The sequence below is a fragment of the Alligator sinensis genome, unplaced genomic scaffold (genome assembly GCF_000455745.1).
Source record: "Alligator sinensis unplaced genomic scaffold, ASM45574v1 scaffold954_1, whole genome shotgun sequence".
In the NCBI taxonomy this organism is placed as follows: Eukaryota; Metazoa; Chordata; order Crocodylia; family Alligatoridae; genus Alligator; species Alligator sinensis.
The window spans coordinates 896,736-909,799 of NW_005842228.1; the positions used below are offsets into that span (position 1 = coordinate 896,736).

At 40.1% G+C, this 13,064-nt stretch overlaps 1 protein-coding gene across 2 annotated transcripts in view; it reads left to right on the plus strand.

Moving 5' to 3' along the window:
* IREB2 (iron responsive element binding protein 2) overlaps positions 1-13,064 on the plus strand; it is a 33,589-nt gene that overhangs the window by 1,811 nt on the left and 18,714 nt on the right. For both annotated transcript variants that reach the window (XM_025208404.1, XM_025208405.1), the window contains exons 3-8: positions 2,974-3,139; positions 5,960-6,097; positions 8,219-8,440; positions 10,909-10,978; positions 11,856-12,039; positions 12,918-13,057. In XM_025208404.1, coding sequence (XP_025064189.1) covers positions 2,974-3,139; positions 5,960-6,097; positions 8,219-8,440; positions 10,909-10,978; positions 11,856-12,039; positions 12,918-13,057 — 920 coding nt within the window. The remainder of the gene's footprint in view (positions 1-2,973; positions 3,140-5,959; positions 6,098-8,218; positions 8,441-10,908; positions 10,979-11,855; positions 12,040-12,917; positions 13,058-13,064) is intronic.

The window sequence follows — 13,064 nt, forward strand, 5'->3', positions numbered from 1 at the left end:
AAAGCTCTATTAACTTGTTATATGAAGAAAAGTTTTGACTGACATGAACTTGTAGCAGTTATATAACAGATGTAAAATGGTGTTTACTCTGAACAGTCATAATTTCTGGGAGAACTTGATGTCCATGAAACTAGTTAGAGCCAAATAGGTCCAGTGAAAGCTTTTTCATGGAGTTCCCCCTTGGTCCTGGTATGCTGTTGATGCTTCGGTAGCTCTGTCTCAACTGGATCATCTAATTAGCTGTGAACATCTCATGGTTGCTGTTTCATACATCTTGTGTGGTGGACTTCACGGGACTACACTTAGTTTTGTTGTTGCCGTCTTCTCTAAAGCCAAATCTGTTTAATACTACCATTGCTATTACTCTTATCTCTCTTGCCCTGCTTCCCCTGGTCTTGTTTCTGTTCTTTTCAGCAATTCAACATGGTAGATAACTGTCCCTCAGATTAACCTGTGGTAGGTAGGCCATAGCTTCTGGTGTAACTGCTGCAGAGGGATCAGCTGAGCTAAACTGTGTGAATAGTCCTTTTGATGTAGATGAATGTTTCTCTCTGCAGACAAATTACTGTATTAAGTAGCATTATGTTCATGCTGACTCTTGGAGATTTGTCATGAGTCTAATTAGGAAATAAGACAAAACAGTTACACAATATAGAATAACTGAATATAAGTGTCACCCTGTGAAATAAGAAATAATGTTTCATTTTAAATTTATGCATGTATTTTTTCACTAATAAATTATTCTGTTTTGCTTTAAATTTGTTTATAACTTCCTTCTTGGAAAACACTTTCTATTTAATCAATTTGCGGCATTTAAGACTACACTTAAAAACAGCTAGCTTTTTTAACAGCAAATATAATCTTGTGCACAAACTGCTGGGAGACCTCTTCACTGCCTTTATTCATAGTTTTACCAAGCATCAATGGCAGAGTGGAAGTAACAAAAACAGTCAGTTTTTAGGACCTAGATGATAGCAATGAAAATAAGCAGTATTCTGTCACTTTCTCTGTATACCTGGGAAACCTATGAGCAACAGCAAAAGTCACTAGAGCTACTTGGAGAGAAGGACTGAAAATTGAAACTGAGAAGAAGTAGAATTGATCCAACAATTGAAAATACTCTGAGGGGTGAAGGGGGATTTTTTCTCTATTAGCAAATGTGGATAGCTTCAAATCCTTTAGAGAGGAGTGTTAAAGTGTTCCAAAGCAGGGTTACGGGACACCGTACTAGTAGGAATCTTAGCTTCTCAGTTACAGACTGGATTTCTAACCAGTTCATTCAACCTGGATGTTGCCTGTGGATTTTTTGTCCTGCAGTCTTTCTGATCACTGGTTACATGCTTGTGTAAAGTATCAGGTTGTGCATGGTTTTATAATTGTGATCTTTAATGCGAGAGTTAATTGATATCTTTTGCTCTTAACTTTTTGGAGTCTGGTCATCTGCATATTTAAACTGAGAGCATAGGTATTTGTTTATGGGAAAATGGCAGCCATATGGTTGAGACTAAAAAATATTGTTCTGTCTATGTCAGTCTTAGGCTACCATACATACAGCTAGAAGCACAAGTGAGACCCCATATTTCTAACCCCAGGGGAGAACACGGCCATTAGGGATACTAAACTGTTTTGTTCTTGTAATTTGAATATTGAATGTACTGTGTTTGATATCTCATCCTATTCAAATGAACTTTTAATCTGATTTCTATACTGCTTATTTTTGTTTGCATTATTGAAAAAGGAAATATACCAGTCAATTACTGTAAATGTATCTAACTTAAATTAAGCAGGCAAACTTTGCAGTCACAATTTAGGTGGCAGACTCCATTCAGTAGGCTAAGACCATACATACATCTGTTAACCTTTATTCAGATTTTCAGCATTGGTCTCTGGAGCTACAAACAATTATACTTAAAACCCTTTGACCAGCTAGCTCACTCTCCTTATGCTTTTTTCCCATTGATTTTATTCTGCCTTTTGTCCCCCTGACTTGCATTAAATGGAATTATGTTTGGAAAAGAAGCAACTGACTCGCATTCTAATTGAGTACCCAAGAAGGTCTCCTTCAAAGCTCTCAATGGTGATTGACAACCTTTCTCTTTTTTTTTTTGGTTTTTGTTCAAGTCCCTATATTTTTCTTTATTTGAAAGCTTCCGCCAATCTTTAACTTAATCCAAAGTAATGTCAAATTAAACTGTTCAATTAAATGTCCAGATTTCTCCTGCTTTGAAGTTCTCTTTTGAAATTATTTCTTGTCTTGCTGTCACCATTTAATATAACCTTAGGCAAGACTGTACATAGTGTTCTGTATTCTAGCATTTAAAATCTAACCTGGTACCCCACTGTAATTTAATGGTCAAATTTTAAGTGTAAAATGTGGTTTCTACAATTGAATAGTGCAAAAAAGTCTCCTTGTTCTGTTCCTCTTGCTTTGTGATTAGGAACAGCCTTGACATTCCATACATCTTTCTCTTGCAAGTATGTACAGGCCTTTATCTTATCCTGTTTGTGCAGTGTGCTGTCCTTTCTCTGGTTCATTAACCCATTCTTCTCTCTTGTTTGGATCTCTTACAAAACTCTGCCACATTCCCGGAGGAGGTGACTTGTTATTCATTGATGCTGTGCATTTAAGGTAGTAGGGGTCAGCCTTTTTGTCACTACAAATCGGTGGCACTCCCTGAGTATCACTCTAATCCCATTCTCTTGCTTGATCAACCACTCTGCTTTCTGGTACCTGTCCTCTGCTCCCTGTCTAATCTGCTGCTCTGTTTTCTGTTTCTTTCCTTCTTTACCACTCTGCATATTGGTTAATTTAATGTTTAGTAAAACTATATTTCATTCCTATGCTTTAAAGAAGTTGGTGAGTTTCACTGCTGCAATTTACAAATCTGTTTAGTATAGTAAGATATTAATAATTAAACCATAATCTGATACAAATATTCCTTTGATTAATTTAGTTACTTTGTCTTGACCTAGATAATCTGCCTTACACTGTACGGGTACTGTTGGAAGCTGCTATCCGTAACTGTGATGGCTTCTTTGTAAAAAAGGAAGATGTGCTGAACATTCTAGACTGGAAAACAAAACAGAACAATGTTGAAGTGCCCTTCTGTCCTGCCAGAGTTCTCCTTCAAGATTTTACGTAAGTGATGTGTTTTCTTCATTCAATTTAAGATTTGATTTTCAGAATTTTAGTTTAGTGTACACTGATTTTTACTATTTTTTCCTCTGGTTTGAGAACAAATGGTGGCCAACTGTTGGACTGGCACCAATAACAGGAAAATTAACATTATCGGCAATCAGCTTTTTTTGGCCAGTAGTATAATTGATAAATGCAGTGTGCATGCATGCAGCTGCAGCATGCCTGTGGCCAGGAATGCAGCTTGGAGAGCAGCGATCTTCTGGGAAATCTGCAAGGGGATGGGGGGCAGGGGGAGAAGGGGCATTGGGGAGGGAAGAGGTGTCGGGGGGACAGATCAATTGTCTGGCCAGGGTGGTGAATAGAACCCTGGGAGCAGGAGTGACCACCAGTGGCTCATCCAGGGGGATACAGTGTGGGGGGGGGAGGGAGGGTCCCCTGCCAGAGGAATGGGGGTATGTACTCCCCAGATCTGTGTGCAGGGTGAAGGTGGGCTATCCACTGCAGGCTCAGGGCCACGGGCTGTGCCAGCCTTTTTGAGGGGAGGGGCAGGCCCAGGCTGGGGCTGTGCTCAGGGTGGGAGGCACTGGGAGCAGGGGCTGTGGGGAATTTTGGGGTGTCTATAGCCCCCCAAACTCCCCCAGCACTGCTTTTGCTCAGGGCATTCCATTCTGCTGCCTTTCCCTCGGGAGTCCTGGGCTGGCTGTGCATCTTCTGCCTAACATGCAGTGCAGGGCTCCTGAGGGAAAGGTAGCAGAGTGGAGTGCCCTGAGCAGGGACAGCAATAGGGAGGGCTTGGTGGTCTGTAGCCACCCCAGAATTCCCTGTAGCTGAGCCTGCCCCACTCCCAGCCCTGGCCCAGCCTTCCCACTGGGAAGAGGCTGGTGCAGGCTCTGGCACTGAGCCCACAGTGGGCAGCCTGCCACCACCCACAAATCCAGGGGGGCACATGCCCCCCCATGCCTCCCTCAAAGGTGCATGCAGCAGCAGGGAGCCACCCCCGTGCCCCCTGGATGAGCCACTCAAGTCTCCTTCCTGCTTCTGGCACTGGGGTTCTTATTCACTGCCCTGGCTGAGCAACGCCTTCCCCAGGCCCACTCTCTCCCTCACCATGGGGGGCCTTGATCTGCGCACACCCCACTGCCCTTCCCTACTCACCCCCCCCCCCCCCCCCAACTTCCTGAAAGGATGCTGCTCTCTAAGCTGCCAGACTGCATTCCGGTAAATTGGCTATCGGATTGGTGTTGGCCAATATGCATGGTTAATAATTGGCGATTGGTATCGGGCAAGAAAATCTTTATTGGTGCACACCTAATGGAAATCAATAATTTTTATTGCACGTACAGTAAAAGTTCTGTTATCCAGCATCTTACAAGTTGGCATGCTCCACTAACTGGCATGCAGGCTTGTAAGATGAAGTGAAATGGGAAGTGCCCAGCATGGCATTTCCGGTTTCTCCGAGCCCCCATGGCTTGGGGCAAAACAGCCTGCGCTGCCGAGTCCCCACGGCCCAGGGGCATAACAGGCTGTGCAGGGCTGTGTGGGACCCACCTTCCTATCCTGCAAGCCCCGCGGGAGGGGAGGTGATGCTGCAGGAGGGGTGGAGGGACACCCCAGACACAGCATATGAAGCGATGGCCAGTGCTGCCTCAAGTAACGGGGATAACAGAGCTTTTATTGTATATGTGTACACAATGTAGTAACAGAGCTGGTGATCCTACAGTTTATTCCATATAGGCAGACCTTTGTGCAGATATTAGTTTAGTTCAGTCACAGATGGTGGTTAAAGGTGTATGTCTGTAAGGATTAATTTGTAGAATAGGGGCCAAAGTATGGACAACTAACTTGGTAACAGTTTGTTTGAGCAGGATAGGTATTTCACTTTATTTGCATTTTTCTGTCTTTCTGTCATCTATTATTGAGATAATGGTATTTTTGTAGTGTGCTTTGAGATCTTGATATGAATAGTTTCATAAGTCCAAAATATAAATTCCAAAGGGGTATTAAAATGCACAGCCACTATATTCTATTGTATAGCAATGGTGTTATGCAGCTACTATGCATCTAGAAATGACAAGGTATCTTCAGAATTCAGGGGTATAAAAAGGTAAAAGGGTAAATGCCAAAAGTAAGTAGTTGACCAAGGAGTTTTATATTCTTGCTTAACATGTCATCATGAACATAGTGCAACATTCTTGGGGGACTAGAATATTGCAAAGTTCTTATTTAGACGCTAGCAAATTGCCCATCAAGAATGATGGGGGGAGGCTTGCTAACCCTAAAGCACCTTCCCTTCCTTCCTCCCCCACCTGCCTGTGCCTCCCAGGAGCAGGGGTTGGGGGAAGCTTGTCCCTCTGTCCCCCTCTGCCAGCACTCTGTGCTGCTGCCACCTCCAAGGATCAGGGGGTGGAGGGGTGGTTTGGCCAGCAGTGCTGGCCTTGGCCCTTGGCCCTCCCTGCTCCTCCCTGTCTGTCTCTGCCATCATGGTGGTGCTCGGCTGCTGCTGCCTCCTGTCCATAACGCTCATGGAGCACTCTGATTGGTTGTTTCAGTAACCAGTCAGAGTGCTCCAAGAGCATTATGGCCAAACAGACAGATGGACTAAGCCATTTATTATATTAGAATTTTAACAAATCTAACTAAAAATAATGTTCTTTAAAATGTATTATACAGAGTGAAATAATTACATATTCTGTGGTTATGAGTATGCACCTGTGTAGGATGAATTGGAAACAAGCTTATATAAATAGTTTGGTTTTAGTGAGTTGTTGATACATAATGCAGCTTAAGTGTTGGGTTTTTTTTCTGTTTCTTCCTTGTTAGTGGAATTCCTGCAATGGTGGATTTTGCTGCCATGAGGGAAGCAGTGAAAATTCTTGGAGGAGATCCTATGAAAGTCTATCCTGCATGCCCAACTGATTTTACTGTTGACCATTCTTTGCAGATTGACTTCAGTAAATGGTATTTAAACTAATATCCAATTCACTCTAATTTTCAAGTGGTGGTCAGGGTTTTTAATCTCGCATTTATTTTCTGCTGTGTTGTTAGAAGAAATGTAGGCTGTAACAGTTATGGGAATCTTATGTATTAATTCTTAAATAAATGATGATAAATGTTTGTGCAAGAAAGATCTGTACTGTTAGATATCCCCATATGAAAGCAATCCTAGACGCATGATAATAGTACTGTCTGACATCCAATCCCAATTGAACTCAGTGGACTAGCTTGTCAAGATGGAGAGCACAGGTTGCAGGCATGCACAAATGGAAGAGCTTCTCCATCATATAAGTGACATTCTCAAGTCAAGTCTCAGGTGAGCTAGGGAGGAACAGGCTGTGACAGCACAGGCCCTCAACCATGGGGGTCTGGAGCAGCTGGATTTTCCTTACGTTCTGGTAAGTCAGTGGTTCTTGACACTCTTAGACCCAAAGCACTCCTCATTGTACTCAGGGCACCCTTTGGAACAAGCCAGCTCTTAATTTACACTCATTTCTTGACTATGGATAAATAAACCAATTTTTCTGTTACAAATAACTTGGAAATATCTCAGCAGGTCAAAATGGTTTTAACACTAATTCTTATCTGAAAACTCGGTGTATTTTTTTGAATCATGTTTTCACACCTAACAGTGCTAACTGTGTGGCACCCCACAGCACCACTGAAAGGATCTCAAGGCACCCTGGTTGAAAATCACTCCAACAGAAAATACTACCCTAAGAAATCCTTGTCTGTTGCAGTAGATGATGCACTTTAGATAATGTACATCTATTAGGCAATGAAAAAGGTCAGAAACATTGTGATAAAACAGGGCTTTTGTCTGTTTTTTGTATTTATTTGGATTTTTAAGTACAAGTATCACTTCCTTTTTTGTGTTTGTTTTTCATTCTTCTAAACAAGAATACATAGCTGTGAAATTAGAATTATTTTTGTAATGCAGCTTCTATGCAAGTCTGCTTCTTTTGTTTCTCTTTCCTCATATTTGGAAGAAAAAGCCCAAATTACACTGAGTCTAATGTGAAATTGTGAAAATGGTCAGATGTTGGCAAGAAGCCTCAAATGTATGCTGATTTCTAATGATAAATCTAGGTCTTCTAGTTTTTAGTATTGGGAAACCTATAGGAGTCTGTCAGCATCTGCTAGAGAGATATGGGGCCCTTTCCCATAGAGGTCTACACACTTTCTGTAGTTTTCAGTTCAGGCTTCCATTTCCCACTGGCCTGAGCACCACAGACTGAGTTTATACTTGGGTACGAAGCAATGTGAGGCAATACAGTGAGTGTATTGATGCTGCACAGCTGTAAGGCATTTTTGTTATTACTAGGGCAGCTAAAACATTTACCTTATTTACCAAAGTGGCAAATTATTCACTTTTAACCATTAGAAATTAAAAAAATCAAACCCTTTCACAATGCATTTTTTCAATAGGTTCATGTAAAGATTGAATATATAGTATAAATATAGGTAGTGTACATAGGTGTTCTTCAAAATAGTTTTGAATTAGTGTGTTTGTTGTTTTGTTTTGTTTTTTGCCCCTTGGTTCAAAAGTACTTTTATATCTGTAGTTATAAATGTTTATTACTTTAGTCCTTGAGCTCTAATTTCAGAAAGCACAAGTACAAAACGTGGTAGTTGCTTTGAGCAGGCTTCAGCAGTAAACAAGTCACTCTGGATTTAGTAATATCAATGATGCTGCCATTGAGTAAAAACTAAACTAAACACGGTCACTAACCCGTTACTCAGATGAAACCCTCCTTTTTTACTTCAAAGCTTGTGTAACCTGATGGGCCTTTACTGTGCCCTGTCAGTAAATTCATTTTCTATTGGTACAGACAAAGGCAGTGGATTGTTTATGAACCTGGGAATACAGGCTTTTTTAAAATCCTGACACAGTCATTAAAACCTCTTCTTTTGTTAGTTAACCAGGGAGTACAGCTGGTAATAAATCTATTCAATGCTACTTTATTTTGCATCAGGGCAGTTATTAAAATATAGTTTTACCTTTAGGCATATTAATAATTTGAGGTGTTTTTGCAACAGAAAAATAGTTTTTTGTTCTACCTTATTTTCTATTTACAATGACAGTGCAATACAGAATGCTCCAAATCCTGGAGGAGGTGACTTACAGAAACCATTGGCAAAACTTTCGCCACTGAAAGCGCAGCCTCGGAAGCTATCCTGCAGAGGCCAGACTGGCTGCAAAGGGCCGTGTAGTGCTGGAGAATCGAGTCGTAACTCAGGACAATTTTCTGCACAGATTGAGAACACGCCCATCCTCTGTCCTTTTCATCTTCAACCAGTGCCTGAGTATGAAATGCTTTGCTTTACTTTTATTAGTCACTCCCTTCAGTAAAAGATGGAATTGATGTGTTTACTGAATAGAATACATCCCTGTAGTGGATCATGTGTCCTAGTCCAAGATTTTTAGTTTTCACTCTTTGAGGGGGCTGGGAGGGAAGGGAATTTTTTAGCTTAACATTGAGCAAAACAGTTGTGCCACTCTAAAAGTGTCACTTCACTTGTGTCACTCCAAAACAAACCTATATCAAAAGTTACCACACAAATATAAGCTGCCAGTCCTCTGAAAACAGTGCACCTTAAATTCTACAGGTCCTTGTCATTTGGAATGCCCATGGCAGCTCATGGAGATGATGCAGAGGTACATTTAACACACAGCTGCTTTTCCCACACCAGCCAAACACTGAACATTTAGAAAGATGTCTAACATGGCAGAAACTTAAGTAAGCCTAAAATGGATCATTCTGCCAAGATGTAGAGCAACTTAGATGAAACAATTATTCATTTTGTCTGTGATTGTCAGTTTAAATCTGTGTTAGAGACTTGTCTTATTTTCTTGTGAGGACAGTGGTAGTACAGAGATGTTACTCTGCAGATTAGTAAATCTTACATTGAAGCACCGTTGAAACACTTACAGATTTTACACCAGTTTCTTTTTGGCTTTCATTCGACTGTCTTGCAGTAGATTTTAAGGATTCCATCAACACTCCTTTCCTCCGGACATCCCTAGTCCAGCTAAGAACATGGCCTCTGTATTAACCCCCAGGCCACTAAAAACTCTTTGGCTACATCCACACAAGCATAGATGTTTGTTTCCCTGGGGACAAGAAGCGGTCATGCACCTTGTACTGATGCTACTTGTCTCCGGGCAGTGCCTGTGCCATTCACCCTCTGGTGTGTGGCAGGTTATCCCAGGTGGGGTAGGGGAGGCTGGGGCCCACAACTGTGCTGGCTCCAACAGCCTTGCCTGGGGGCCTTGGGGAGGTGGAACCATGGTGATCCTGCTGCTCATAGCCAGGCTCTGGTTTTGGGCAGCAGACAGTGCCACTGCACTGCCCTACTTTTTTTTGTGCCTGGGTTCCCCACGCTGCTACCTTGCAGCATGGAGAACACCTGAATTTGCAGTGTAACACCGCAGACAGGTATGTGCCACATATCACAGGGCAGTGCTTGTCTGGATGCATTCTTTTAGTCCATCTGTCATTGCATGGAAATTCAGCATTAAATCTTGGCCTTATGTGACAGTCTCGAAGGATGTCATTTGCTCACCTTTTCCCAAGATTCAGTATTATTTATAGGTCCTTTTGCACCACTTCGTCTATGACAATTATATATAATCACCCTCATCTCTCAGCTGTCACCTATTTTCTCTGATAGATTGACCATGTCCTTGTCTTCAGTTGGATGACATTTCTAGGATTTTAAGTGGTATCAGAGAGAGACCTGCAGCAATACAGTGTATTGATTGTATTGCTAATTTTATAGAAATGTAAACCATTCCCTTCTATACTTGCTTGAAGCAAGCAAAAGTAATGTGATAAGAAAAGTTTAAATGTTATTTCCAGCAGCATGGATTTGCTTGCATCTGTATGTCTTTTTCTCCCAGCAGTGGCATTCATCAAGCTGCAGCTTGAGTGTTGATGACTGTCCCTTAGGGCTTTCCAAGACAGTATACCAATATGGCCTTCCTACACTGCTGGAAAGAAAAGGGGAAAGATTCTGTAGTAGATCAACTGGAGACCCACGGGCTTTTTTTTTCCTCTGTCTTTGTTACAAAAACTCAGTTTCAGAGAAGCCAAAAATAGTTTGAAAATCTCACAGTCCAGTGCATTTCACTCTGGTTTATTAAAAAGATGGCTTTCATTCTAAACATGCATGAAAATGAACCATCTACTGTTGTATTCAGAGCCTGATTATGTATAGTAAAAGCATCTGTGAATCACTAAATACAAATTCTGGAGGTTCTACAAGTAAGTTTGCCAGTGCTTTGTTGGCTTTCTAGTTAGAACTAGAGATGAAGATAAACATATCTCTTTTGACCGCTGTGACATGAATTGGACACTATTTTTTCTCAACATTTAACTGGCTGAGCTAAGCAACCTTTAAAAATATCAGGACAAATACCTTCCTTAAATGACGGTAGTAATTTGTTCCTGGCATGCTGAGAAAAGTATTTTTTCTAATGAGTTTTTTGAGCTTACTTGCTTTAGGCAAATCAGAGCTGAAAAGCCATCTCAGTTTTGCTGTGCTTGATGAGAAGACCTGCCCCTTGCTCCACTGTTTTTCAGGGAACATTTTCCACATTCCTGACTTCCTTGTTAGGAAGAAATTCTTCTGGGCACTCCAGTAAAATGTTTCAGATTAATTTTTCATTTGCACCAATGAATGAGCATTTAATCAAGCAAAAAGCAAATCTCATTATTAATAATCCAAGACAAGATTCTGATGCTAATCAATTTATTTTAATTTTATTGTAGGCCTGAAACAGTGTTAAAAAACCAGGAGATGGAATTTGGTAGGAATAGAGAGAGGCTTCAGTTTTTTAAGGTATGTAACTTTTTGTACAGGCTTTGTGTACTTTTAAGTTTGACTTGATGTTTTATCTTTCAAGTGACTTTTGGCAGTCCAAGATGGTAGGGAGGATTTAGTATGAGACCTTTTGAAATTTCACGTTTTCAAAAGTCAGATTTTTGTGCTGCAGATTTTTCAGCTGCTTGTGCGTTGTGTTTTTTAAATAATGTGAACGTGCACATTTTGGGGAAAATACAAGTGCAAAACATTGTGAATTCTGTTGTAAATGATAATGCTTTGAATAAATTCAACAGCTTGCAGTATCATTCCTAGGTTATGTGCTATCTCTATATGGGCTGACTGCTTAACCAGCTCAGAAATGTTTTAGTCTGAAGTCATAGGATTATCTTGTAGGTAGATTGTGCTTCCAAGGAGTTGGTACTCATTTGTTGAATTAACAGTCAGTACTCCTGAACTGGGTTAGAGAAAATGTAATGTGTGTAGGATATATTTAGAAAGCTAAAATGACTTTTGCATTACAGCTACAGTCCCAATCTTTTGCTCTTTGCTTGGTAGTAATCATGAAACCACAGCTAGTCATGGCAGCAGGTGTGACTGCAGGCACACAAGAAAGTAGATATGTAGATTTTTACAATGTCACTGTTTGGCATTTCAGCTTTTAAATATGTTTTAATTCTTTCCTAATTTAAAGAGCCAAGTGTATATAAATAACTACTACTTTGTTCTTTACTACTACTTTGTTCTTTAAATTCTGTTTAGCAAAATAATTAAGTCACATAATTGCATGACTTAATTATTTTGCTGAACAGAATTTAATATACCTTTATGGAAGAATTCTGACTTGTAGTGTACTGATTGTCTGTTTTGTTTTTTTTCTATTGACTAATTCTAGTGGAGTTCAAAGGTTTTTAGGAACGTTTCTGTAATTCCACCTGGAACTGGAATGGCACATCAAGTGAACTTGGAATATTTGTCAAAAATTGTTGTTCAGCATAAAGACTTCCTATATCCAGACAGTGTAGTTGGCACAGATTCTCACACAACTATGGTAAATGGCTTGGGGATCTTGGGATGGGGTAAGTTATACTGGATATTAATTTCATTTACTATATTCTTACTATGTGAAAAGAAATTTTTTACTACTGAATATATTTTTCATATAGGATATTATGCTGTCTCAAATTTGACAGTATTTTGGATCCTGAAATTATGCTTAGGGGGAAATGCTTCTAAAGGGAGAATGAAGTGACATACAAATAATGATCTCAGATACTATTAGTTATCTATTTCCAAGTCTCCTAAAATTAGCTAGAAAGATTCCATAAGGCATGCCAGTTTGAATTCCAACATTATGATGATATAAATACTTACGTGACATATAGATATGTTCTCTTATGGCATCATTAGACCCTAAAAAGAAAAGGGATTGTGTTACTGTGGTCAGTTGCATATTGGCATAATGTGAAGAAGCTTCCATAACTGTTGTAAGTGAAATGCTTATTCTTTAGGCAAAGGAAACTTCAGGCTAACACTTCACCAGCAATAAATGGTCTATTAAATTTTGAGAAATGTAAGGAAAAAATACAGCATTCTGATAAATACTGTTTCTTTTAAATTGATGTGCAGTGTGAAATTCAGGTAAATATACATTTATCCTATAAGATCAGACCTGGGTTTGAGACAGTAGCTCAGTCAGATTAAAATGTGATAGCTTGAGTGTGTGTGTGTGTGTGTTCTGGTTTTTTTTGTTTGTTTGTTTTTTTAAAGGCCCATCTCCTTTATCTTCTTCTCTTTACTTTTCTTTAAAAAAAAATATAAGATGCATGTATTCTCTAACGGAGTGCAAATTATTATAGCCTACATCAGGAGGCATTTGATTAGACTCTAATATTTGCTTTAAAATGTTTGTGCTAGTTAATTAGCATGATAAAAATAACTTAATTTCTCCCTGTAGGTGTTGGTGGTATTGAAACAGAAGCAGTAATGCTGGGAATGCCAGTTACTCTCACTTTGCCTGAGGTGGTTGGGTGTGAGCTGACAGGCTCTGCCAGCCCACTTGCTACATCCATTGATGTGGTCCTAAGCATTACAAAGGTAACAA